Source organism: Salvelinus fontinalis, chromosome 15 (genome assembly GCF_029448725.1).
Source record: "Salvelinus fontinalis isolate EN_2023a chromosome 15, ASM2944872v1, whole genome shotgun sequence".
Lineage (NCBI taxonomy): Eukaryota > Metazoa > Chordata > Actinopteri > Salmoniformes > Salmonidae > Salvelinus > Salvelinus fontinalis.
In genome coordinates, this window is record NC_074679.1 from 28,832,070 (window position 1) to 28,859,864 (window position 27,795).

General features: G+C 41.7%; 2 protein-coding genes across 2 annotated transcripts; one reads left to right on the forward strand and one right to left on the reverse strand.

Annotated features, from left to right (window-relative positions):
* The first annotated feature begins 2,313 nt into the window (after positions 1-2,313).
* Positions 2,314-21,144, forward strand: c15h14orf180 (chromosome 15 C14orf180 homolog). Its single transcript, XM_055863239.1, has 8 exons — positions 2,314-2,764; positions 3,720-3,750; positions 8,357-8,443; positions 10,174-10,300; positions 16,337-16,476; positions 18,153-18,322; positions 18,411-18,537; positions 19,595-21,144. The coding sequence occupies exons 1-8, from the start codon at positions 2,612-2,614 to the stop codon at positions 19,798-19,800; spliced, it is 1,041 nt and encodes a 346-aa protein (XP_055719214.1). The 5' UTR covers positions 2,314-2,611; the 3' UTR covers positions 19,801-21,144.
* Positions 21,145-21,336: 192 nt separating this feature from the next.
* LOC129811710 (transmembrane protein 179) lies at positions 21,337-25,572 on the reverse strand. The gene is made up of 4 exons (XM_055863240.1): positions 25,208-25,572; positions 23,440-23,577; positions 23,148-23,226; positions 21,337-23,007 (listed from the first exon to the last, which is right to left on the reverse strand). The coding sequence occupies exons 1-4, from the start codon at positions 25,507-25,509 to the stop codon at positions 22,825-22,827; spliced, it is 702 nt and encodes a 233-aa protein (XP_055719215.1). The 5' UTR covers positions 25,510-25,572; the 3' UTR covers positions 21,337-22,824.
* Positions 25,573-27,795: the final 2,223 nt, after the last annotated feature.

Here is a 27,795-nt window from a genome sequence, read left to right on the forward strand (position 1 = left end):
TAGCTGCATCAGCACTATATCAGATTGCAGCTGCAATGTAGAACTGTGATTTATACCTGAAAAATGCACATTTAAAAAAAAAAAACTATGCTATACCATAAATATGTTATCAGACTGTCATCTTATGAATTTGTTTGTTGGTTAGTGGCTATATATATTTTCATTTAGTCGAATTAGTGATAGCTACTGACGCAGGAAAAAACTGTTGGAGTAAGAAAATGGTGTCTTTTGCTAACGTGTTTAGCTAATAGATTTACATATTGTGTCTTCCCTGTAAAACATTTAAAAAATCTGAAATGGTGGTTTTATTCACAAGATCTGTGTCTTTCATTGGGTGTCTTGGACTTGTGATTTAATGATATTTAGATGCTACTATTTAATTGTGACGCTATGCTAGCGATGCTAATCAGTGTGGGGGGGGTGGGGGGTGCTCCCGGATCCGGGTTAGGTACTCGGTAGAGGTTTTAAGTACTTCACACCACTGTATATCAGTTTGTACGCTTTGTGCAAGGAGGAGCACTGCCAGAGCCCTGCAAAATGACCTCCAGCAGGCCACAAATGTGCATGTGTCTGCTCAAACGGTCAGAAACAGACTCCATGAGGGTGGTATGAGGGCCCGACATCCACAGGTGGGGGTTGTGCTTACAGCCCAACACCGTGCAGGACATTTGGCATTTGCCAGAGAACACCAAGATTGGCAAATTCGCCACTGGCGCCCTGTGCTCTTCACAGATGAAAGCAGGTTCACACTGAGCACATGAGCACATGTGACAGACGTGACAGTCTGGAGACGCCATGGAGAACGTTCTGCTGCCTGCAACATCCTCCAGCATGACCGGTTTGGCGATGGGTCAGTCATGGTGTGGGGTGGCATTTCTTTGTGGGGCCGCACAGCCCTCCATGTGCTCGCCAGAGGTAGCCTGACTGCCATTAGGTACCGAAATGAGATCCTCAGAGCCCTTGTGAGACCATATGCTGACACATGCACATTTGTGGCCTGCTGGAGGTCATTTTGCAGGGCTCTGGCAGTGCACCTCCTTGCACAAAGGCGGAGGTAGCGGTCCTGCTGCTGGGTTGTTGCCCTCCTACGGCCTCCTCCACGTCTCCTGATGTACTGGCCTGTCTCCTGGTAGCGCCTCCATGCTCTGGACACTACGCTGACAGACACAGCAAACCTTTTTGCCACAGCTCGCATTGATGTGCCATCCTGGATGAACTGCACTACCTGAGCCTCTTGTGTGGGTTGTAGACTCCGTCTCATGCTACCACTAGAGTGAGAGCACCGCCAGCATTCAAAAGTGACCAAAACATCAGCCAGGAAGCATAGGAACTGAGAAGTGGTCTGTGGTCACCACCTGCAGAATCACTCCTTTTTTGGGGGTGTCTTGCTAATTGCCTATAATTTCCACCTTTTGTCTATTCCATTTGCACAACAGCATGTGAAATTTATTGTCAATCAGTGTTGCTTCCTAAGTGGACAGTTTGATTTCACAGAAGTGTGATTGACTTGGAGTTACATTGTGTTGTTTAAGCGTTCCCTTAATTTTTTTGAGCAGTGTATGACATCTGAGTGAGAGTGACTAACAAAATCAATGTCACACCCTCTCCCTGGGCACAGATTGTCGCTGGTTTAATGTTAAAGGAAGAGCAAACATCTGAAGCAGGCGGGCGGGTGGATAAATAAATATTAGTTGTCCTTGTTTGAACAGTGGAGCACTCTCTGTCTACACATACAGCAGGTGTTACTAATGACTCTTTGTTTACACTTACTGTTTGTCACGCATTACGAAACACATGAGTGTATGGAGACCATAATGGGGTCCATGTGCTTATGTTACTCACAGGAAAACATGTAGACACACTGCATTTTTAGTCAAGCACTTGTTTATCTGTGTAAGGCCATTGTTCATTTTCACAGGCTTCTCATTTATAAACCATAAGTAAAGCATTAAGATTTCTTGAGTTAATTCCTCCCTCCCCCCAAGACATGCACAACATTGCTGTACCAGTGCACTAGACAAATTAGGTCAGAGTGTATCCTGAAATTAAATGAAATGCACAAATCGAATACATTAAACATGTGCTGTATTTCCAGTGGTGATACCTTGCAGAAGCATAAAGCCCTGCAATTTGATTTCATAAGGAGAGCCAACCACAGTGAGAGAACAAGAGTGCTCAGGGAGAGAGCCACAGTGCTCAGTCGACAGTTCCGTTACCTACATGCTGAGACTGCTCACACACGCTGGCTGGACTACTGTACGCAAGTAGAGCAGTGATTGGACCAGGGCTCTGCCAGTCAGTGAACAAATCCCCGATGACTTCCTCTCCTCCTTTCCTGATGCAGCATGGGCTGAGAGGGAGGGGAGTTGATCTGTCTTCTCTCAGCCTGCCTCAGCTCAGCTCGCCACCTGCCCTTGAGTTACTGTGAATAGACAGAGAGGAAGTCGTGCTGTAGTCTGGCTCTTGTAAACCATATCCCTGCTGTGTTTTTATCCCTGGGCTGTTTAGATTTTTTCCCCTCTCTGCTCTGGGGGTGTAGTGGAGTGGAGCGTTTGTCCCTGGCTGACGGAGCTCCGATGGGAGGCAGCGCTGCCTCTGTCTGGGACTGGGGATGCTGAACGGGGGAAGGGAGGGCCTGTTTCAACTGGGACAGCAGCTCCAGCAACAGGGGGAGTACCAGGCCGCCCTCCACTGCTTCCTTAGCTCTCTGCTGGGGTTAAGGCACGTGCAGAGCTTCACCTCGCTGCCCAACTGCCTTCACCAGGTGAGCCAACGACCTAATGGCCCGGACGATCACTCACTCTCACACCCATATGTATACATGCACCCGCAAACATACACACGCATACTGTAGACAAATGTTTGCACACACAAACGTCCAGTCTACAGGGACATGCACACACTTGTGGTGTACATAAACATGAGCACACAGACACAAAACCCATTCAGCACAATACTGATACCACACATACAGAACTGACACGGTACAGTACTCCCACAAGCCACACACTACACATACCAATACAACCTTGCCATCACCAATACCAATGTCAAACATCATGTTGCCACTCACAGCACAGGATCAGCATTTTTCCTGTTGACAGTGCATGTTGCAAGATGAAGACAGGGAGTCTGTCTGTCTCAGGACAGACAGAAAAATGTCAAATGGCTCTTTTCAATGTCAGTAATATGCCGTATTGCAAACCTGTGAGTATGTTAGCTACTGTACCTCAATATGAGGTTGGAAGTGGTCCATGTATAGTGCATAACATAATAATGTATGTCAGTAGCCTATTACTAGCAACTCCACTGTATCTGATGGATGCAAATAGCATTTGATTACTGGGACTCATTTCATGTGCATGCTTGTCTCCCAGGATAGAATATTGTTGTTTTGATCCAGTTTTGGTGAACCAGGTACATACTAAAGGCCCCTGGATAACAATATGTATCAAGTGATCCAAAGAAAATGTCTTACATTTACAAATGTAGCCCCTTAACCAATATCCCAGGAATGTGGCATGATGTTGAACAGACCAACGGCGAGAGAGAGAGAGGGTGGTGTTGTTCATTCCCCTCCACAATACAGTAGCTTATACGAGAATAGTGGAATGTGAATGGTCATACATGGTAATATGAGTAGAATGCAGACAGACAATTAATTGTGTAGCATATTCATATCATACAATCCTAATATGTGTTCTCCTTTGTGATTACAGATTGCTGAACTATTCATCTCTGAAAATAATTGTATCCTTTACACACAAACGGAGGCCTTGTGAGACCAAACCCCTATCCCTTATCTGACCCCACTTCCAGATAACTATTAGTACTATCTTTGCATGAAACCTGTGACTATGCTAGGGAGGCAAAAATTGTTTCCTTTTTTGGTGGCAGTGGCCTGCGGGTATGGTGAATTCCAGTGCAAACTGTAATTTGCCTGTACAGAAAAAGCATTGTAGAAAGAGGGAATTTGTGTCCATGGGACAGAATATTATCACAGCTTTGTCCCTGAATGCTCAAGGTTTTGAATGGGGTCAGGCTTTTCTCTTAAGAGGATTTGTAAGTGCTTATCTCCCCACAACAGAGTATGAGAAAGCTAATTAACCTGTATTCTGCAGTGGCTGTGTGTGTCACCACCACCGCCATTATCCACTACAGGCCAGTGCAGTATAGGGCTCAGATGCCAGCTCAAGTTATCTGCCTCAGCAAGACCCAACTCCTCACAACCCATCTCCCAAAATAGGTTGATTTACTGGGCTCACTTCATCAATACTAATCCATAGTCTCCTCATGTCCTCAGAAGTCATTTAGTTAAGAGGCTCATAGGTCATGATAGGGTTAATTAAGTCTTTAGACATGAAAGAGACACATAGCATCATGAATAATTATGTCACAATGGTGTCATATGTTAATAGTAACATATAAGCTTCATAGACACAGGTCATTACCACCATAACGATTTGAAGTAGATAGTTTTAAACTATTTACAAAGTCATTTGAGTTTTTATCATGGAACTTGTTACGTGGAACTCATACAGTTGTATGATGCAGACATGTCTTTTTGTCGACACAGAGATTAGGCCAGAACAATGGGATACATGACAGAGTCTGATTGTCCCAGTTAAAGTCACTGCCCATTGGGCAAAATCCACGTTGTTTCCACGTCATTTAAAACCCCAAATTAAATGTGATGATGTTGAATCAACGTAGATACTGATTGGATATTTAAAAAAGTCATCAACTTAAGGGAATTTTGTATTTTTTTCACCTAACTTTTAACCTAAATCCAATGACATGTTTAATTCACATTAGTTACCAAATGTAAGTCAAACTGACATCTGTGCCCAGTGGGTGGTCCCTGAGGACAGGTTAAAACAGGATATTCATGTGACTGGGCAGAGCCAGAGTTTAACAGGCCTTTAAAGTACTCTCTGGGTTGTATTTGGGAAGGTTCCCTGGGGAGTGAGGGAGGTGAAGATTTAGCCTAATCTAACTGACTCTGATGGGAACACATATTTTCACATACACAGACTAAAAAACATCAACTCTCAGCATCAAATGCCATAATAATAACTCCCAGTTGCTGGAATTCTTCTCAGAGCTCTCTGACCAAAAGTCATCCTGGCTTTCATGGAAAGTGTATTAATCTATCCGTTCAATTTTGCTCTCAAATTAGAGAAATAAATAAGCCAATCAAACTGAACTTTCAGTCAAATCATTCTCAGGATGTTTTCTGTTACAGTTTCATGTTTGTAATCAACACAATCAAAAACATTTTATTCTGTTTTGTGGTATAGTGTTGACTGTATGAGAATAGTGTCACAAGCCACATATGCTTCAGAGTGCTTCCTTTAGAAGGTTATCTCAACCTTGACCCTCTCCACTTCACGTGTACCGCATGTGCTCTAAATTGAGTTCACCCTGCCGTTGGAAAGGGGTCTCTGTCTGCTTTTTTTGTTTCCATGTTTTTTTCTCCCCATCAACTCAGGGTGGAGGACTTAGTACCTACTCAGTGGGGGTTCGCTGCATTGTTGTTGTTGTCCTGCCAGGTTGTAAATACCCCAGACCAGCAGAAGTAGTGCTTTGACCTCTGTGAAGTAACCTTCTATCCCAGAGGGTCCTCGTCATACTCATCTCACTGTTGGCAGTTAGCATGGGGCTTTCTAATGTAGTGATATGGACTTAATGGGCCTCTGATCATAGTGGAATTATCTCCAGATTTCAAAACACATTAGAAATTTCACTTTGGGGTGATTTTGTAAAAACATTTTTGAGGCATCACGTGGTATTGACAGTTTTTTTCATGATTGTTTGGGGCGATGGATCGAGTAGGTACAGTTTATAATTCAGGATATACAATGCAATTGTATAGTTAGTTGTGAACGCCTCTCCAGACATCTTATTGGCATGTGAAAAGTGTTGTGTCTGTAATGGCCATCAGCACTGGTACTGGTACTCCCTGTATATAGCTCCACATTGATCTGGTACTGGTACTCCCTGTATATAGCTCCACATTGATCTGGTACTGATACTCCCTGTATATAGCTCCACATTGATCTGGTACTGGTACTCCCTGTATATAGCTCCACATTGATCTGGTACTGGTACTCCCTGTATATAGCTCCACATTGATCTGGTACTGGTACTCCCTGTATATAGCTCCACATTGATCTGGTACTGGTACTCCCTGTAAATAGCTCCACATTGATCTGGTACTGGTACTCCCTGTATATAGTTCCACATAGATCTGGTACTGGTACTCCCTGTATATAGCTTCATTATTGTGTATTTTATTCCTCTTGTGTTACTATTTTTTTTTTATTCTAATTTTTCTACTCGGTTAAGTCTACACCCATTGTATTCGGCACATGTGACAAATAAAATGTGTTTTGATTTGAACAGTCATTACCTCAGCGCCCAGTAAACCCTGGCGTTAACCCTGTCTGTCAGCAGCTCAATATCTCTACCTCAGCTGACTATTATATACTGGCAACGAATAGGAATGAGGCACATTGCAGGATATGCAGGATGTTTAGAAGAGGATCGTAGTAAACACATTTTTAAAATTCTACTTGTCCACTGGATGTCTACTGGAGTCATAAAGTATGCATGGCACTGCATACACTGTGTATCCTTCTGGCTGGTGAAGTCTATTAGGAGTGTGTGTTAATGTGCTTCTCGTGTATTTTGCTAGTCATAAAAGGTAGCCTCTTTCCTTTCACATGGACAGTTATGATAGGGTTTATAGACTACTGTCATTTAAAGATGCACTATGCAGAAATCGCTCCGGTTTTTCCTGGTTGCTAAAATTCGAATGGTTCGCCTAATTTCAGTTTATGTGACAAAACAAGAAAGTGGTGTAGAAAATCATAGTACATCTGAATTGCTGTGAACTATCTTTTCCATAACCAAAAATATTGTCTTTTCAGCTGTTTGAAGCTGGGGTACGAAACCAAAAGTAAAAGACACAAAAACAAAACTTAAGAACGGGAAGCATAGAAATAACGCAAATAGCCTTTATTCACTGTATATAATACATACATTTTTAAAGCTTTTATTTGTATCTAAACTGCTACTTTAACGGCAATCAATAGGTCACACACAAGCATTCAGAAATAGAACTAAGCAAAGTCTGGTCTCACGTGCGACAGAGAGGTCCTGCTTTTGAGTAGGCCATTTTACGCCAGGCTATATGTCTGTGTTTATTTTAAGCAAATTTTCCTTGTCAAGCAATGCTTTTTAAATTCACCTGTCAAGTGTTAACGGGGTCAACATACAAAGGGATGCATTTATTTCAGTATGAAGAATGCCTTTGACAAAGTGAACCAACTCGGCTCCTGAGTCTATTTTTAGGGATGGCACACATATTTGGTGCCTTAGGGACAGATCTAAATTTATTGGAGGGAGGGGTGGTCCAAAATAGGGGTGTTGTCAAGCTTTTTTTTTGTTGCTTTGGGGAGGGTTGTGTGTGTTTTTTTTATTGGGCACAGGGGAGGGTAGCGCATTTTTTCCCTGATTTACATTTGCTCTTCTGCTCATATTTTCCCTTTAAACAATGGCTTGACTTTTGATATTACCCTATTAAAGTTTAGAAACATTTGTGAAGGTTTGGTATGGTGTGGCTATTATTAAGCTTTAGCTACTGAAGGCCTATGATACTGTAAGTCCCTGACTTTATTGTGCAAACCCAGTCACTTAAAATCTTTGGGTATAAATGTATTTTTTTTTACTGACAAAATCAATCAATAAATTCAAACTGTGCAGTGGCCAATTGATGAACGGAGGGAGACATTGTTTACAAAACACCAAAAAGTTTAATGACATTCGGAGATTGTCAAGCCAAGCCTTCGATACTGTGTAAACCTAAAATAGGGAAGAATGTATTTTCTTTTTGTTGAGATCGACAGTCCATATGTGGTTTTGATAACACAAACCATGATATTGAAGTGCCCAAAGTTGGTATGCTTTGTTTATTGGTTGTGTGGTGCATTGGCACAGAAACCGGTTGGTGGACACCTTGTGTTGGAACAGCCCCCCCCCCCCCCCCCCCCAGTAAATTTAAATCCATCCCTTACGGAATCAGATACCCAAAATAACTGACACATCAACATTGACAAACAAAAGACTGCAGTAGAATGCCCAGATATTATAGTCCAAGCCTTCACAGAGACTATGATTTGAGCTATATGTTTAGAATGTTGGTGATGAGCCTGTTACTTGCTGAGGTCACATTCAGGAGTCATAAAAAAAATAAAACACATTGCAGTTAAGCCTGGCGACAACAACGTTTCTGACTCTACAACTGACTTAATACCTTTGACAACTGAGCCTGATCCTTCACCTATATAAATAGACAGCAAGGCCCTGCAGTTCATTCAGGCTGAGAAGATGTTCTACGAGGTTTCGCTAATTGAGCTCACTGCTGTTCAGGGGAGAACAGGCAAGTATATTTACATCTGTAAAATGGGGGCATTAAGGTGGCATCTACAAGTTCAGCTTCTCACAAACATGTCAGAAGGGGGTAATCGTCAGTAGAGTTCGGTCATGGATAGTAGTCGTGGATCTGGGTTGGCCGCCCACTCATCGCCCACCATTGTGCATAGGTACAAGGAGTGACGAAGGATGCCGTTTAAGTACTATGAGGGTGGTTGATGAAGCAATTGGACTCAGGTGAGTGAGGCAGGCTTGTGGCTAATGAAGATTGGATGCAGGTGAGCAAATTGGCATGGGTACTGCTCTACGTCCATATATGGATTTCCTTGCCGCTCTGCCGCCTTCCATTGTGGATGTCTGGACCCATATATGGAGTTCCTGCTACAGGGCCGCATTCCAATATGAATGCCGTTACCCATGTATGGAATTCTGCATTCCAATATGGAAGTCTGAGTCCATATATGGAGTTCCTGCTCTAAGGCTGCATTCCAACGCCGAAGAACAAGCCCATATACGGAAGTTCCTGTTGTGGATTAGGTATGTCATCTGAAGCCTAAAGCTGTCCTCACAAAACTGTGTTATAAACTACACTTAGCACTCTAACTGGGTGATTAGGGGGTGCCCTAACGAAATGCCATTGCTGTAAGCTATCAATTGTGCTATACAGTATGGTATGCAGTGTATTTTTAGGACCTTTTTATTGTAATATACCAATCTGAAATGATACCAGTGCAATGTGTGATTCTGTACAATAGAGACACAAACCTCAGCCAGAAAGCCTGGTGTATCCCTTACAACCCAACAGGGTTGGCCAGTCATCTATCACCTGCTGCCTCTCCTCTCCAGACGTCTGTCTGTCTGTCTGTCTGTCTGTCCGTCTGTCCGTCTGTCCGTCTGTCCGTCTGTCCGTCTGTCCGACTGGAGGCTGCTGATTCAGCAGCAGTTCAGTGTCGCATGGGCAGGAGGTAGCAGGAGTTATGGGATGGACAGGGAAGACAAATGGCCATGTTAGGCATTATCTCATAAGGAGTTGTGTGGCGCCATGGAATACCGAGGCCCCTGATTCAGCACTGTGCCAGCTGCTTTGTTTCTCTCTCCTGGGTCAATGCTGGCATCACAATCACTCCACCAGCCTTCTCTCTCTCTTCAATCTCCTGTTTAAACCTCGGCCCATTTCCATCTCATTTTGATTATCTGACAGATATTGGACCTACCCTATTTTCTATGCTTTCTATTCTTTTCCCTCATCCTGTTAAAAGTTTCTGTCCTCTTATTGCCATTTCTGAACCACTTTACTTTTCAATTTATCTCTCTCCAACGTTAGGCTGGAAAAGCTTTTATAGAGGCTAATCTCCACTCCCACCAGGGTCAGCTCAGGTGTTTGTGTTTGTGTGAACAGGTAGCTGTGCCACTGCTCTTGTGGGTGTGGTGAGTGCGCTGTTTGCACTCACAGTATCCTCTCCCTTCCCTTTTCCCTCTGCTCTCTATCTGACGTCTCTTGCTCACTATCCTGTTGGCTCCACTGTACCCTGCTGTTCAGACTCCACTCTCATCTCCACACTGCCAGCCCTGCCAGAGACCACATCGCCAGCATTTTGGATTCTGTTTACTTGCTATGTAGAGAGACAGAGGGAGTTAAAGGGATATAAAGAGCGAGAGAAGGATAGAGCATGAGCAAGATGGATCGAGACAGACGTTAGCGGGCGGCTGATTACATGCCCTGTGTGTGTGTAACAGGCCCCCAGGAGGAGGCTTTGCTGGGCTCGTCTGGGACAGGATGGGCATCCCCAGAGGAGCTATCGGATCAGGCCTCGCAGGCACAGCATTTTGAGCGGCTGGCCCAGCTTTGCATCATGAGTAAAAGGTACGTAGAGTTAACAAGAATAACGCTAATGTCCTCTCTTGCAGTAAGGGCAGTGCTGTTTAGTATTGTTGGTCTTCCTCTCATTAAATGAGACATCTTTGCTGTTTCTGTTCTGCTGGCTTTTCTGAACTGGTGTTGGTAATTACTGGGTTTGAAGTAAGGACTGGATGAGAAAGTAGATATTAATATTATGCCTGATATAGACAGCATAATATATACTGATACTGTAGGTGTTTTTGTTTGCTGTTAAAGGCTCCAAAAGGCTGTAGTTATATTTAATAGATGCTGTATTTTGATATTTTGGCTAGCTCTGTTCCCCAGTAAATTACTTTTGAAAGGATGTATGAGTGTACAATATCTTTACAAAATGAAAAACAGTGATACTGTCATTCAAACATGAGGCTATTTCATTGAGGCATTGTATTTAAACTGTATGCTGTCTCACATCTTAAAGTGATACTCAGTTCCATATTGCCCCTCCCCCAGATTGTTAGTGAAAGATGGGTTTATATGTTCATAGTGCTTTGAAAATATGTCATCAGGATGAAAATTTACCTCGCCCAATAAACCAGTGCAGGAAGAAGTTTTTGCATCTGTGGCCCTCATGCAAAAACCACCGAGGTGAATTTACCTGTGGAGATGGAGCAAAGGGACAACATCCCTAATGGGAGTTTCAAGTGTTACCAGAACACATTGATCTGATGTCCTTGATGCTGGGGTATTCTGGTAGGCCACAAAGACAGGAACATACACATTTATTTGCCCCTCCTGTCAATGTTTGGAAGATTAGAGAATTTAGCCTGATTGGCTTGAGAGGGTGGAAGGGGGTAACAGGTATCCTGACTACTCAAGCTAAAGTCTTCTGCTGCTCCGTCGATCACTACATACTAGTCTGAGAGTGCCGTCATTGAAGTCGTTTTTGGTGATGAGGTGCACGAGGGGTGTTGTTCAAAACAAAGTAATCAGCGATTGAATCGTCTCTGACCAATCACAGTATCAAAGCCAATGACTCATTTTCAAACCACCGCTTTACCCACGTGCGTTCTGGCTCTGGCCTAACCCATCGATTTCTGGACCAATCATACGGCCCCGAATGTGTTCACATTTTTGGTAACCTAACCTAGCAGGCTACAAAATATGGCTGACTGAAGTACCCAGATCCATTTTGCAGGGAAACTGAAGTTAGGTTGAAAATACTGTATCCTTGAAAACCGGAAACATCCGCTTTCTTGGTTTCTGCTGTTTGATGTCTCATTCTTCTACAATACTTTTAGTTTAAGGTGTCTCTTGTACTCTACTTTTAGTTTAGTTGTCACGACTTCCTCCGAAGTCGGCTCCTCTCCTTGTTCGGGCGGCATTCGGCGATCGACGTCACCGGCTTTCTAGCCATCACCGCTCCATTTTTCATATATCCATTTGTCTTGTCTTGTTTCCATACACACCTGGGTTTCATTTCCCCAATCAATCTACTTGTGTTTAACCCTCTGTTTCCCATCATGCTTTGTGTGAAATTGTTTCATGTTATGTGGTGTTAGTTTATGCGCTTCACTTTTGTTCTGTTTTTTGAGCGCGTTTGATTTATGTAGTGCTCTCGTTTTTGGAACTTTAAAAGTGCCCCTGTTCATTACACGGAACCCAAACTGGCTGCGTGTGTGCGCTATCGTGCATACATTTATTTTGCCCGCCCACACCAAACGCGATCATGACACGCAGGTTAAAATATCAAAACAAACTCTGAACCAATGACATTCATTTGGAGACAGGTCGAAAAGCATTAAACATGTATGGCAATTTAGCTAGTTATCTTGCACTTGCTAGCTAATGTTAATTTGTCCTATTTAGCTAGCTTGCTGTTGCTAGCTAATTTGTCCTATGATATAAACATTGAGTTGTTATTTTACCTGAAATGCACAAGAACCTCTACTCCGACAATTAATCCACACATAAAACGGCCAACCGACTCGTTTCTAGTCATCTCTCCTCCTTCCAAGTTTTTTCATCTTTGAACTTATATGGTGATCGCATCTAAACTTTCATTGTATTACCACGACAACAAAGTTCGTCTTTCAATCACCCACGTGGTTATAACCAATGAGGAGATGGCACGCGGGTACCTGCTTCTGTAAACCAATGAGGAGATGGGAGAGGCAGGACTCAGCGCGATCTGCATCAGAAATAGGAAGGACTTCTATTTTAGCCCTTGTCATCGCAGACGCTCGCGAGCAGTGTGGGTGCAATAATTGAATAACATGGATTTCTAAATGTATTTTGCGATGATCGCGCACGCGACGTCCGGTCAGCTCATGCATATTATACTCTGCTCTCCTGCACCTGACTTCGCCTCTAATACACCAATGACCTTAGTGTGTCTCTAGTACTATAATTTTAGTTTAGTGTGTCACTAGTAGTATACTTTTAGTTTAGGCTGTCTCTAGTAGTATACTTTTAGTTTAGCGTGTCTCTAGTACTATGTGTTTAATGTAGCGTGTCTCTAGTACTATATGTTTAGTGTAGCGTGTCTCTAGTACTATTGTAACGATTGTCGTACTCTTCCTCCTCCTCGGACGAGGAGAGGAGAGAGGGATCGGAAGACCAATGCGCAGCAAGGTATGTAGACATAATGAATTTATTTACAGACGAAGACGAACACGAAAAAACACTTGGAAAATTACAAAACAACAAAACGACGTAGACTGACCTAAAACATGAGAACTTACAAATACACGAAGAACGCACGAAACAGGTACAGACTACAAACCAACGCTACAGTCCCGTGTGGTACTAACATACATACAGACACGGAAGACAATCACCCACAAACAAACAGTGAGAACAACCTACCTTAATATGACTCTCAATCAGAGGAAATGCCAAACACCTTCCTCTAATTGAGAGCCATACCAGGCAACCCATTTACCCAACATAGAAACACAACACATAGAAATGCCCACCCAGCTCATGTCCTGACCAACAAAACAAAAGATTAACACAATAACTAGGGTCAGAAAGTGACAACTATACGTTTAGTTTAGCGTGTTTCTAGTACTATATGTTTAGTGTAGCGTGTCTCTAGTACTATTTGTTTAGTTTAGCGTGTCTCTAGTACTATATGTTTAGTGTAGCGTGTCTCTAGTACTATTTGTTTAGTGTAGCGTGTCTCTAGTACTATTTGTTTAGTTTAGCGTGTCTCTAGTACTATATGTTTAGTGTAGCGTGTCTCTAGTACTATTTGTTTAGTTTAGCGTGTCTCTAGTACTATACTTTTAGTTTAGAGTGTCTCTAGTACTATACGTTTAGTTTAGCGTGTCTCTAGTACCATTTGTTTAGTTTAGGGTGTCTCTAGTACTATACTTTTAGTTTAGGGTGTCTCTAGTACTATACATAATGTTTAGGGTGTCTCTAGTACTATACTTTTAGTTTAGGGTGTCTCTAGTACTATTTGTTTAGTTTAGCGTATCTCTTGTACTATACGTTTAGTTTAGGGTGTCTCTAGTACTATACTTTTAGTTTAGGGTGTCTCTAGTACAATATGTTTAGTTTAGGGTGTCTCTAGTACTATTTGTTTAGTTTAGCGTGTCTCTAGTACAATACATAATGTTTAGGGTGTCTCAAGTACTATTTGTTTAGTTTAGCGTGTCTCTAGTACTATACTTTTAGTTTAGTGTGTCTCTAGTACTATACATTTAGTTTAGCGTGTCTCTAGTACTATACGTTTAGTTTAGCGTATCTCTTGTACTATACGTTTAGTTTAGGGTGTCTCTAGTAGTATACTTTTAGTTTAGCGTGTCTCTAGTACTATACTTTTTGTTTAGTGTGTCTCTAGTACTATACGTTTAGTTTAGGGTGTCTCTAGTACTATACGTTTAGTTTAGCGTGTCTCTAGTACTATACGTTTAGTTTAGGGTGTCTCTAGTACTATACTTTTTGTTTAGTGTGTCTCTAGTACTATACGTTTAGTTTAGGGTGTCTCTAGTACTATACGTTTAGTTTAGCGTGTCTCTAGTACTATACGTTTAGTTTAGGGTGTCTCTAGTACTATACTTTTAGTTTAGGGTGTCTCTAGTACAATATGTTTAGTTTAGGGTGTCTCTAGTACTATTTGTTTAGTTTAGCGTGTCTCTAGTACTATACTTTTAGTTTAGTGTGTCTGTAGTACTATACATAATGTTTAGGGTGTCTCAAGTACTATTTGTTTAGTTTAGCGTGTCTCTAGTACTATACGTTTAGTTTAGCGTGTCTCTAGTACTATACGTTTAGTTTAGCGTGTCTCTAGTACTATATGTTTAGTTTAGTGTGTCTCTAGTACTATACATTTAGTTTAGCGTGTCTCTAGTACTATACTTTTAGTTTAGTGTGTCTGTAGTACTATTTGTTTAGTTTAGCCTGTCTCTAGTACTATACTTTTAGTTTAGTGTGTCTCTAGTACTATATGTTTAGTTTAGTGTGTCTCTAGTACTATATGTTTAGTTTAGTGTGTCTCTAGTACTATACTTTTAGTTTAGTGTGTCTCTAGTACTATACATAATGTTTAGGGTGTCTCTAGTACCATATGTTTAGTTTAGGGTGTCTCTAGTACTATACATAATGTTTAGGGTGTCTCTAGTACTGTACATAATGTTTAGGGTGTCTCAAGTACTATACGTTTAGTTTAGCGTGTCTCTAGTACTATGCATAATGTTTAGGGTGTCTCAAGTACTATACGTTTAGTTTAGCGTGTCTCTAGTACTATATGTTTAGTTTAGGGTGTCTCTAGTACTATACATGATGTTTAGGGTGTCTCAAGTACTATACGTTTAGTTTAGCGTGTCTCTAGTACTATACTTTTTGTTTAGTGTGTCTGTAGCAATATAATTTTAGTTTAGTGTGTCTGTAGTACTTTTAGTTTAGCGTGTCTCTAGAACCATACGTTTAGTTTAGTGTATCTCTAATACTATGCTTTTCACCCTAAAGAAATTTACAGAATGCCCCAAATTCATCCACCCATTAGAGGCCTCCCAATCCAATGGACTTGTTTGGGTGCAATATTTTAATTACAGGGTTTTCGAAGACTCACATCCTACTACAGCACTAGAGCACTGGAGCCTTTTGGCAGTTTGGAATTGGGAGGATGGCAGCCTCTTCATCTTTACTGGGTCATAGACATTTTTGTAGGTGTTTATGAACGGTCTACGAGATGAACATTAACCTTGGACACTGATGGAGTAATGAGGACTACCAAAAGAAAACTGGAAGTGATGGACTCGTATAACTATCTTTAGTAGTCAGTGCTAAGTCAATGCCAGACCCCGTCTTCTCTCTTGGACAGAAGGTTATGGTGCTTCCTGAATCTTTCAGGGCTGTGGCAGGAAGTCATTCGGCCGTTGAAGGGCTTCGCTGTACTTTGGCGACCGGATGTCCTCAAGTTACATTCTAAAACAGTGCAAACAGACACATGGCCATTACTAATTGAAGGGAAGCGTGGTTTTGGAACAGCGATCGTGACATCTGTGACACTACACAGGACTTGCTCTACATCTATTGGCACACGTAAGGGCCGGAATCTGCTTGCCATGCTATGAACACCTAGCTCCATGCCAGAGCAGTATAGCTGTGGAAGGGTGCATAGTAATCCAACCGGTGGGAGCCATGGCAAAATGGAAAATAAAATATATTTTATTTGTATGTTAGTTTGAGGTTGCTTTCTATGGGTTGGAGGTTGTTTTAATTGGTGTTGGTTGTTTGTCTGGATTTTCTATTGACACAGCCCACTGGGAAAAATGACTTTTCCACGTCATTTCAACAACATCAATCTGATGACGTTAAATCAACATGGAAAACGGATTTGATTTGCAAAAAGTTTTGTCTTTCTTTCACCCTCCTTTAACCTAAATCCAATGACATGGTGACATTTTTTGTTGATTTTGCATTGAATTTACATTAGTTTAAATCTCAACCAAATGTAAATCCAACTAGACATTTAAATGTCGTCTGTGCCCAGTGGGAGAAATAATCCATAAAATGTTAATTATCTCTGTGTTCCTGTCCTTTGTCTTTTAGACCTCATCTCGCTTTAGAGTACAGTGGGAAAGCCACTAAGATCCATCAGAGAGCCTTTGGCAACGACCACCCCATCACAGACAAGAGTCTGGAGCTGCTGGCCACCGTCTACGCAGAAATTGGAAAAACAGAATACTCAGGTAAAACCCCTGAATAAAGACAGAACACTTTAAAAGCCAGTGTCATGCTGAAATAAACATGGATGAATACTTACAGTAGATTAACTCAATAGTCGTGAGTGTTCCATCATGGCTGAGTGTGTCAGCATGTTCTTCTCAGTGTGACAGGCGTGCACAGGCAGCGGAGAGTTTATAGTTGACAGTTTGTAGTTAAACTGGACCCTGAGAGGTGATTTGGTGTAGACCTTGTCACTAGGTTGACATAAAGCACTCTCTTGTGGCATGACAAACCGGAAAACAGCTGTTAAGCCCAAGAACAACTTAACCGCTTTGCTTCAGCGCACACATCGCACTATAAGTGGCTTACATAATTCCAGTTAGCCCTCCTACTGTATGATGTCTGCTCAATGAATTGTTAAATGAATAAACACACCCACTCAGAGTGGTTTTATATAAAGCTGAACAGAAAATACTTATTGTGAAATTGACAGTTTGAGGCCACTGTATTGGTGTGCTCATACTTCACTCGCATGAAGAGGAAGTGGCATTTTCTACTGTTTTCCAAAGTTGCCGTTTTTTGGGTAGAGAGGTCTGCTGAAGAAGGCACGGGGTAAAATGTGCCCTAGATGTTGAGAACAGCTGTTGAGTCAGTGTTCACAGACAGGGGTGCTCAGTAGAGCAGGCTATGTGTAGGACCTGGGTGCTAAGAGAACGGTTCCTATTCATGCCAGTTGACCTTCTTGGCCATATCCTTGGTAAAATTATTGTCAATAAGTACAGAGAACAGCTGAAGCATGGACACAGTTTGTCCTTGCAATGTAAGCCTGTCAGGGTACACATTTCATTCACGTGCTTCTGCAAGCGGTACCAGAGCACCAAGTCTAGGTCCAAAATGCTCCTTAACAGCTTCTACCCCCAAGCCGTAAGACCGCTGAATAATTAATCAAATGGCCACCCGGACTATTTGCATTGACCCCCTCCTTCCCCCTTGTTTTTACACTGCTGCTACTCACTGTTTATTATCTATGCATAGTCACTTTACCCATACCTACATGTACAAATTGCCTCGACTAAACTGTACCCCCGCATATTGACTCGGTACCGGTACCCCCTGTATATAGCCTCATTATTGTTATTTAATTGTGTTCTTTAAAAAAAAATAGCTTTAGTTTATTTAGTAAATATTATCTTAACCCTATTTTCTTAAAACTTCTTTGTTGGTTAAGGGCTTGTAAAGCGTTTCACTGTATTCGGCGCATGTGACAAATAAGATTAGATTTTATTTTATTTATTTTGTACACAAAGCGTGAATCCTCTGTGACCTAAAATGGCTGTCATAGAGTTATCATTGTGGGTGTGAGCTGCACGCCTCCTATAAACCCATGTATTGATAGTTGGACGGTCTACATGTTGCTTGTGCAGTCTATTCCACATCTTTCATAGTACAAAGCCAGTGCAGTGCTTTTGTGATCTGGAAATGTATGTGTTGTAAGTACCACTGCACTGTAACTGTGTATATAGTAAATGGCCATGATGTAGTCAACCCTGATGTTTTTCACAGAAATGTTTGTTTTTGTATTTTGAACTTTCATCTTCAACTCTATCTACACAGTAGTTGTCTGCTTGTTTATTGGTACCTTGGATCCAGGTTCCATCTGTGGTCAGAGACTAATGTTTACTCATGGTTAATCCCTTAGATTCCCTAGGCCAATGTGTGTCAGCGCTTTCCAAGAGGTTTGCTGCTGCCGAGTCCTTCAGAGACACACTCAACAACGGTCTTTCCCACTCCCATTCCCACCGGGATAAACGCTCCGAGGTCCGGCACAGGAAAGACCCCCGCCCACTGGTGGACACACCAAAACCCAAGGTGACACTTTTATTTCAATGACTGAAATGTCCTCAAAACTGGTGTCCATTGTGTCCTCACTTCTAATGATATCTCACCCTCTCCTCAGGTCATCAATGGTAAAACCCCCATGTCCATACTGAAGAGGTCTGGCTCAGGATCAGACTCAGAACCCAGCCACAGACGGAAAGGCGAGCGGCGGGTCCGGTTCAGGGAGCCTGAAACCACTGTGCATGGTGAGAGAGACATCAGGATCAGAGATCAAATACAAAACATATGGAGGCCATGAGGACTAGATCTTTCCAAACGTTCAAAGTTTGAGCCCCTTCAGTGCATGTAACGAGCCAAGGAGAGATGGCATTGCCCTCTGGTGCATTCTCACCTCTACCCAGTCACTCTCACTCCTCTCTACTGCACTGGAAGGCCTTGGTCTGCAGAAACAAGAAACACATTTGTTATTGGACTGACTCTATACCACTGGGTTTAAGAGAATTCACTATATCAAAACTTATTAAACAATGCTTAGTAATACATTGGTGAGTTATACTGCTAAATCTACTGTTCTCCTAATTCTCTATGGGCCACTACTACTGAACCTTACACAGGGATCTGCGTTGTTATGGCTTAGCTGTAAAAGAAAATGAACAAGATACAGTAAAATCCTGTGATTAGATTGTAAAACACTGTCCCTTGTGGATACTGTAGTATTTAATGTAACGCTGAATTTACAAAAAGAACAAACATGAGCAAGCTATTTACACTTCATGATTAATTATGCATGCAAATAAGGTAGCCTTTTCTTTATTTATTTACTTGCTTCTTGTCTATCGGTTTCGCAGACATTCCATACTATGACCGTTTAGTTGGTAAGTCTGTCTGACAGTGGTCCCACATAATAGCACACTAAAAACATGGAGCAAGTGTCACCCTCATTGACTGGTCATTACTGAATTGTTATACTAAATCTGTGTAAGGAAGACTGTTGAGTGGTGCTTAATATGAGAATTTGCAATCATAGACATTTTAATATTGTACTGTGATGCATGGGTATTCCTCCCTCAATTGTACCCACTTTTGATATTGCATATTCCAGTCCAGTATCTGGTGTATGGCACTTTTTATACTGTTAATAAAGAGACTGAAAATCAGGCCTTTAGCTACAATGGGGTGGAGAAAAGTGATTTTGGCATCAGGAAAACGACATGCCCCTCACTCCTGAACATGCAGACTGGATGAGCCTTTACAAATCATAAATAATTCAACAGTTTGTTGTTTGTCTCTTTTGGTTCACAGCCTATGACACGTCACCGCCCAGCCCCCACCTGGCCCTGTTCACCTGCCTGTTCCTGCTGATGTCACTGCTGGGCGTGGCCATGTTCTGCACGGACCGCCGGCGCCCACAGCGTGTCTGTGAGGAGCTGGAGGCCTCGCTGGCTGTCTACCTGATACACATAAAACAGCTGCTGTGGGGCTGCTGGATCTGGCTAACCATGCAGTGACTGGGTCCCACCAGAGGGGGAGACGTGGAGGACTGCATTCACTCTCTTCATTACATGTCCCTTGAGGTGCCCTACCTAGCCTGGTCCACGAGCACCTCAGTCATACACACTGACTATCTATCTATGGTGTTGAGATGTGCACCCCTACTGCTATGCTCACACCCATATATGGAGAAATGTGTAATCCCAGAGATATTTATCCTCTATGCCTGTATACTGTCTGTACCTAGGTGGTGGGTATGCTACCATGTTCGTTTTGTTGATAAGACATTTTGCACATCAGCAATGTCGATGCTCACTGGTATGCTCACTTAATTGCTACAATAATTTACATGTTCCTTTCTTGGCACAATCTATTGTGAGTGAATGTTTCATGGAATGCCAAATTAATTATATTTATTGAATTACAATGCTATGTCATTTGTGTACTTAAAAGCTAACTACAGATATGAATGTGTATATACCGTATACTAAGGACTATCACAATATTACGCCTTGTTATTGCACATAATTGAATGTATAAAGTGTGAAAAACTGCTTAGAGTTGGCACAAAACACACTTACTGTCTAAAATAAGGATTATGGATTGAGTCAAGCACAATGTGACCACCTTCTGAAAAGGATTGCTGACACAGGCACAGGACTGCTTCACTTCACAGTGCCAGGTTAAACTAGCAAATTGACAAAGCCATCTTTCTTTTGCAGCATAAATACTGCAGTCCGGTGTTTCCTACCTCGGTCCTCGGGACCCCCTGGGTGCACGTTTAGTTTTTTGCCCTAGCACTACACAGCTGATTCAAATAATCAGAACTTGGTGATTAGTTGATTATTTGAATCAGCTGTGTAGTGCTAGGGCAACAACCAAAACGTGCACCCCTTGGGGTCCCGAGGACCGAGTTTGGAAAACCCTGCTGTAGTCAGACTATTTTTAGGTCAGATCAATTTTGGGTTCCAAGTTGGACAAAGATGATAAAACCTTCACCACAATAATATGAATACTCACTTTTCTGGGAATGTACTCAAATTCAATGAGTGCTTATGATTTTGACAGTGTACAGCTTGGTAAATGCTAAAATGCCTCAAATAATATCCTCTATCCTCTAAATTGTATTTATTCTTCCATACTGCATATCTGCATCTACTCAAATATCAAATACTTTTATTTTCTTTAGAGTACATTTTGTAAGGGCTTTTGTTACATTTCTATTTTTTGATTGTGCCAATATTCAGATTTTAATCTTGATGTCAAATGCTTTTAAAGTTAAGGATTATTTGGGAATTGAAAAGTACCTTAAATTAGAGCAAATGTTAATGATGCAAAGTAAAGAAAGGAATCTACATGAATTGTACGGTCCAATGGTCTGTGGTAAGATGCAGCAACATTATGACACTCATTGAATCATCACTGTGGGACCTTCAGTAATTGGAACCATTCAAATATAGAAATTAAAGTCTCTTCTATAAACAGGTCGAGCTTTAAAGGACAATGTGATGCTTATCATATACCTCTTGATCCGAGCAATAAAACACAAGACGTTGTTTCCACTAATACATATTCTTTAAACAGTAAAACAGGTTTCAGGGAACACAACTATAAGAAAGAGTCGGTGTTGGAAAAATCTGAGCAATATGATGCAACCAATGTCTGAATGGAGGAGCTACTGAGACTGAAGGTTCCCTTTGCACCATCAAACGGAACTATTGTCATTAGCAATACAAATACCCAGCAAGTCAACATGGCCTGTTTCTGCACATTTTGGTTAGTAGCACAATTTCACTGCTGACAATATGCCTGTGGTCACTTTGAAAGAAGTGCCTTTTAGAAGGATTTTGTAGTTTCTATATTTCGTTATTTATTTGAATTATTTGAAATAAAACTGTCATTGCATACCAAAATCTGTGAGGGTGGTTAGTAGTGAGGGTGGTGAGTAGTGAGGGTGATGAGTAGTGTGTGTGTGTGTGTGTGTGCGTGCGTGCGTGTGTGCGTGTGTGTGTGATAAGGTGATTATCCATCTTTCCACACTGCGGACTACATTTCCTCACACACAACAGCACAGAACTGGCCTTGGATAATGAGTTATCCCATCTATGTTACTTATAATTTGTTCACTCACTGTCAATGTTTTTTTGGGGCGTGAGGGTTGAGGAATATAGGACCCTGTGCCTCATGACCAGCCTGAACTTTTATGATTATCAGGATGATCAGGTAGACTGATTTATCTAGCTATGTGACTCTCAGGCATTTCCTCCTGAGTTCTGTCCCAGTCAACTTAAGTTCATTGACCATACATGTCTCTTACATAGTACAGTTTTCATTTTTACAAAATACTGTTTGGTAATTGTAGATACTGTATAATACACCGCAAAATCACACATCATACTCTGTTGCTGCATGTATGCAAGGAAGTCACACATTACTGAAAGCCTGCACACTCTGAATGTATTGGATTGTTACAAAACATATATTGCCCAACATCAACAACTACATCCTGCTCACACCGTCTAACGTTACATGCACACAGTAAAAAATTAAATAAAATAAAAAAGATCCATTTTCACCATCCTTTAACCACCCTGTGTTGAGTCATCATCTAAGTGCAGCTAAATAGGAAGTAATTTAAAAAAGAAGTCTCTATGTTCCATTTCTATCCTCATTAAATGGCCTTGATTCTCTGAGCCAATTTACGCTCCAGTGAGTGCCTTGAAGGGGAAGACATGTCAGCAGTAACTCATTAACAAATATAAATATAGCAAGTGGACAAGTGGATTGAATCAGCTCCACAATACAGCTGGAAACTCTTTACCCTACGCTTTGCTGTCAACAGCAGCGTTTTCAACTGGTAAATCAGACAGCATATATCTGAGGAGGAGTATATGTAAGCAAGGCATAACAATGCACTCTAATCACAGTTAATGGAATTTCAGTTGATGGTATATAGGTTGTCAGGGGCTGGCCTATCTATGATGGCAGTAAGGGTAGGATAAGAGGATATGTTTTAGTGATGTGCATGTGTCCTCTGGGTGTTAGACCATGCCACTCTTCATCTGATTGGCATTAGAACCCCGGCGGGACGAGCGTCCCAGCAGCAGCTCCTTCTCGTGGATCAGACTGTCCAGAAGGTCCTCCTGGCGGTAGTTGTGGTAGACCTTGAGGAAGGCCATGACCGTGATACCCATCCACGTCAGCCATGCTGCCCACAGACCAAACTGCAGGTAGGAGACATGTTTAACATATATAATATAGCCACAGGGTTCAACCAGAGCTGGGTCAAATTTGGACAGAAGACTCTGGTACAGTCTCAAGTATCAACACAGTGTATGAGTCTACACATTCGTCTGACCCTTACCTGAGCAATGGCAAACTGGTCATAGAACGAGGAGTTGTCAAGGCCCAACTCCAGATCAGTGTCCTGCAGGTCCTCACAGCTGAAATACAAGTAAAGAGTAAGGTGTGATCTTAGGAGAAGAACTGCTTATACTGTTACTTTGGTCACTAAGATTAGGGGACACGACTAGTCACATGATCATAGGTATACGGTTGGAACTCAATAGTATTTCTAAATCTTGCCACAGACAATTGAAGAGCTTGGGAGACATGTAAGACAGTGTGAGGTATAGACAGGGTGTTTTGAGTCTCACCTGCTGGACATGCTCCCTCCCTCTGTGATGGCGTCACACCACAAGTTGAAACCCACACTGACGATGGTGCTGGAGAGGAACACTGTGAACACCACCAGGGAGCTGATCACCAGATTCAGGAAGGCATTGAACAGGGAACTACACTCAGAGAGAGAGAATATACACTGAGTGTACAAAACATTAGATTGACCATGACAATTTTGAACATGAAAAGTTATTAATAAACAAATTAGGCACATTTGGGCAGTCTTGATACCAAATTTTGAACAGGAATGCAATGGTTCATTGGACCAGTCTAAAACTTTGCACATGCACCGCTGCCATCTAGTGGCCAAAATCCAAATTGCACCTGGGCTGGAATAATACATTCTGTTCTTTCTCTTGCATTTCAAAGATGATGGTACAAAAAAATACAAAAGAAAGGTTGTTTTTTTCTTTGTATTATCTTCTACCAGATCTATTGTTTTACATTCTCCTACATTCCTTTCACATTTCCACAAACTTCAAAGGGTTTCCTTTCAAATGGTACCAAGAATATGCATATCCTTGCTTCATGGCCTGAGCTACAGGCAGTTAGATTTTCGTATGTCATTTTAGGTGAAAATTGAAAAAAAGTGGCAGATCCTTAAGAGCCTTGAGACAATTGAGACATGGATTGTGTATGTGTGCCATTCAGAGGGTGAATGTGCAAGACAAAAGATTTAAGTGCCTTTGAACGGGGTATGTTAGTAGGTGCCAGGCGCACCGGTTTGAGTGTGTCAAGAATTGCAATGCTGCTGTGTTTTTCACGCTCAACAATTTCCCGTGTGTATCAAGAATTACCCACTACCCAAAGGACATCCAACCAACTTGACACAACTGTGGGAAGCATTGGAGTCAACATGGGCCAGCATCCCTGTGGAACGCTTTCGACACCTTGTAGAGTCCATGCCCTTACGAATTGAGGCTGTTCTGAGGGCAAAAGGGGGTGCAACTCATTAGGAAGGTGTAGATTGTGATTTCTTTAATACCATCCTTGTCACATTTCCTTAGTGTTGAATTGGATTTGAATTGAAGATGTCAGTGGAGATTGTGGTGTTTTTTTATTTTCTTATTCCAACCATCTTGTCAAATGATTGAGTGGTGGGCTTTAGTTTTATTGTGGCTATATTGCGTTTTTTTAATGGATGCTATGACCAATATAAAGAGATTGGTGGTGTAGCTGTATCACAATAATTCATTAATTCTTAGTTTTAGATAGGCCTTCATGTTTTTTTAAGTGGATGGTCTGTCACTGTTTCATTCTGACACCTAATGTCAGACCAATGAAATCGTCTGCATTGCACAGTAGTAAAACATGTTATTATAAAGATTGCAGACACATCTCTTTCAGATAGAGTAGCCTAATCCATAAATGTAGTTTATATGATTGCAAATCTGTTGAAAAGGCAGAAAATGGCATTTCTTCCCTCGGGCTGATTAAACATATTGATTATGGAGCTACGCAGGGTGATGGGCAAATTGTGCCATAGCAAAACCCTTTTTTTAATTCTATGGGGCCTAGATCTGTAGAAAAGACTCCGAAAATATATTAAATGAATGGCTAGCGGGTTTTGTTTTTGCTGTATTTAGTCAAGCAGCATCACTGATCATTCGGGCGTGGGAGTGGATGGGCTGCTTGAAACACACCCCATCTCTTTATCTCTCTTTAAAAATAATTAAGATAAAATACACACGAAGAAAACATGCAAAGTAATGCAGAACAACCACAAATTATTAGGACACTCACTCGTCGTGACCTTTGCAAAGAAAGAACAGCAGTCTCCATGCCTGCACTGCGGAGAGGACGAGAGATGCTATCCCGACAAAAGTGATGAAACTGCAGGAAGACTCCGGTCCCCACTCCTCAACGATGAAGCGCTGCTTTGAGACTGTGATGTTCTCATTCTGCCACATACCACGCGTGAAAAGCAAGCATTTTCCATGAAAATCCTCCGTGTTTTCGGAGAGAGGCACTACGGAAATAAAGCCAAACACAAACGCCAAAAAATAGAGGATGCATTGCGCGAAAAGTACATTATCGAGGGCCATTTTCCTATATATTTTATCTTACTGCGTCCGTTGCATCGGCGACTGCGCAGTAGACACTTGAGCGTGGGCGCAGCATCAGCACCATTCACGCTGGAGCAGGCAGGAGTCTCAATGAGCCTAATTTATCTCATATTATACTAATCGGGTAATTCCATAAAACTGGTACGATTTGAGTCCCTCTGACCTTTTTAAGTATATTTTAAGTATTGGGTCACCAAAATCCAATGTAATATAAATTTAAATGTACCCTGTAAACATTACATTCATTTAAATTTTTATGTCAGAAAATTGCTTGTTTTCAACTGACACCAAGCATTTGTCATGTCTTCTGTAGCCTATAACTATTACAGTTGATTGTTTTAACTGCATGATTATTTATTAAAATCACCAACATTTTTTGCATACCTCAGTCTACCCCGTTACACCAACCATTGCCCTCAATGCACATTCCATGCCCGCACATTCCAGGCTCTCTTTACCCGGGAGCTGGTTTCCAGTGCGTTGTCAGGCATTGCCAACATGGAGGAGATCTCTTAAATATGTATCAAATTCGTTAAATTACAAATTACATTCTTATAATATAAAAGCTACAGCAATGCAGTTGTAAGAAAAATGTAAGAACATTTGAAGACAAGTGTTTCAACATAGTATAACCACTACAAAGCTGATGCCTCTTCCATAGACTTGACTGCAGCTAGCTAGCATCAGAGCCTTCTGGCTAATATCATAGACTGGATATAGCTTTGTTTTATAGAGAAGGTCTATGTACTTGTAATGTTAGTTGAAGCTAACATTAGTTTACAAAGTGATTGTTTGCGAAGATGTGTATTTGGTTGGCTTTGCTATCGCTCAAGTTGGTCCAATGTTTTGGAAACAGCTTGCAAGCCCCATCCACTACATAACATACTGTATGTATCTTGTGAGGGAAAAATGATGTATTCACCTTATTTGTTGGCTATGTAACAATTATTTACTTAACGAACAGTAAGAAATTTCTGTCCTGCTAATGCTGTGTTTTATGGTCTCCACTCTAGCACCCTGCAGCTAGTCTGGGTGTTGAGGACATGGGTTCTACTAGAGATAGCTTGAAGCTGACAATTGATTTGTGTTGGTGATAAAAACCTAAAAGCTAGCATTCTATAGACAAGATGTGGTGGTGTGTGACTCGAAATAGAGAGAGCCTGGAAGAGTTAAGAACAATGCCTCATTGTCTCATATTCATGGCATCTGGCAAACTAAGTAAAATACCATCCTGTGTAGATAACCAAGGTGGCTTATGGGAAGGTTAGAAGTGACTGACTAAGCAATCTTGGTATCAGCTATATAAAAACGGTGCATCGTCTGTAAAGGTCAGTCAGTCAAGACTGGTGGGTTGACGGTCTCATTATTGCAATAATTAATCAATATTAAATCAAGATGATTGTTTGAAGAAATGACCAAGACCAAGTCTCTCTCAGTACTGAATTTCGACTACATTTTATCTACACTGAATACAAATATAAATGTTATATGTAAAGTGGTGGTCCAATGTCCATGAACTGAAATAAAAGATCCACAAAAAGTATCTCAAATTTTGCACACACATTTGTTTAAATCCCTATTAGTGAGCAGTTCTCCTTTGCCACCTGACGGGTGTGGAATATCAAGAAGCTGATTAAACAGCATAATCGTTACGCAGGTGCACCTTGTGCTGGGGACAATAAAAGGCCACTCTAAAATGTGCAGTTTTGTCACACAACACAATGCCACAGATGTCTAATTTTTGAGGGAACGTGCAGTACAAGATAGTGCCAGCCACGTTCCGGCCCAGACGGCATCCCTAGCTGCGTCCTCAGAGCATGCACAGACCAGCTGGCTGGAGTGTTTACTATGTACATATTCAATCTCTCCCAATCCCAGTCTGCTGTCCCCACATGCTTCAAGATGTCCACCATTGTTCCTTTACCCCAGAGAGCAAAGGTAACTAAATGACTATCGCCCCGTAGCACTCACTTCTGACATTGTGGCTAGTTAAGAATCATATCACCTCTACCTTACCTGACACTCTAGACCCACCACAATTTGCATACCGCCCCAATAGATCCTGACAGGCCGCCCCCAAGTGGTGAAGGTAGGAAACAACACCTCCACTTTGCTGATTCTCAACACAGGGGGCCCACAAGGGTGCATGTTCAGCCCCTTCCTGTACTCCCTGTTCACCCATGACTGCATGGCCACGCATACCTTCAACTCAATCAAGTTTGCAGACGACAGAACAGTAGCAGGCTTGACTACCAACAATGAAGA

Bases quoted from the DNA above. Each gene is read 5' to 3' on its own strand.
- LOC129811710 (XM_055863240.1), bottom strand. From the start codon at position 25,509: ATGGCCCTCGATAATGTACTTTTCGCGCAATGCATCCTCTATTTTTTG. The intron at 23,578-25,207 runs GTGAGTGTCCTA...CTCTGAGTGTAG, and splicing joins CTTTGCAAAGGTCACGACGA to TTCCCTGTTCAATGCCTTCC. The intron at 23,227-23,439 runs GTGAGACTCAAA...CTTGTATTTCAG, and splicing joins GGAGGGAGCATGTCCAGCAG to CTGTGAGGACCTGCAGGACA.
- c15h14orf180 (XM_055863239.1), top strand. From the start codon at position 2,612: ATGCTGAACGGGGGAAGGGAGGGCCTGTTTCAACTGGGACAGCAGCTC. The intron at 8,444-10,173 runs GCAAGTATATTT...TGTGTGTAACAG, and splicing joins TGCTGTTCAGGGGAGAACAG to GCCCCCAGGAGGAGGCTTTG. The intron at 10,301-16,336 runs GTACGTAGAGTT...TTTGTCTTTTAG, and splicing joins CTTTGCATCATGAGTAAAAG to ACCTCATCTCGCTTTAGAGT.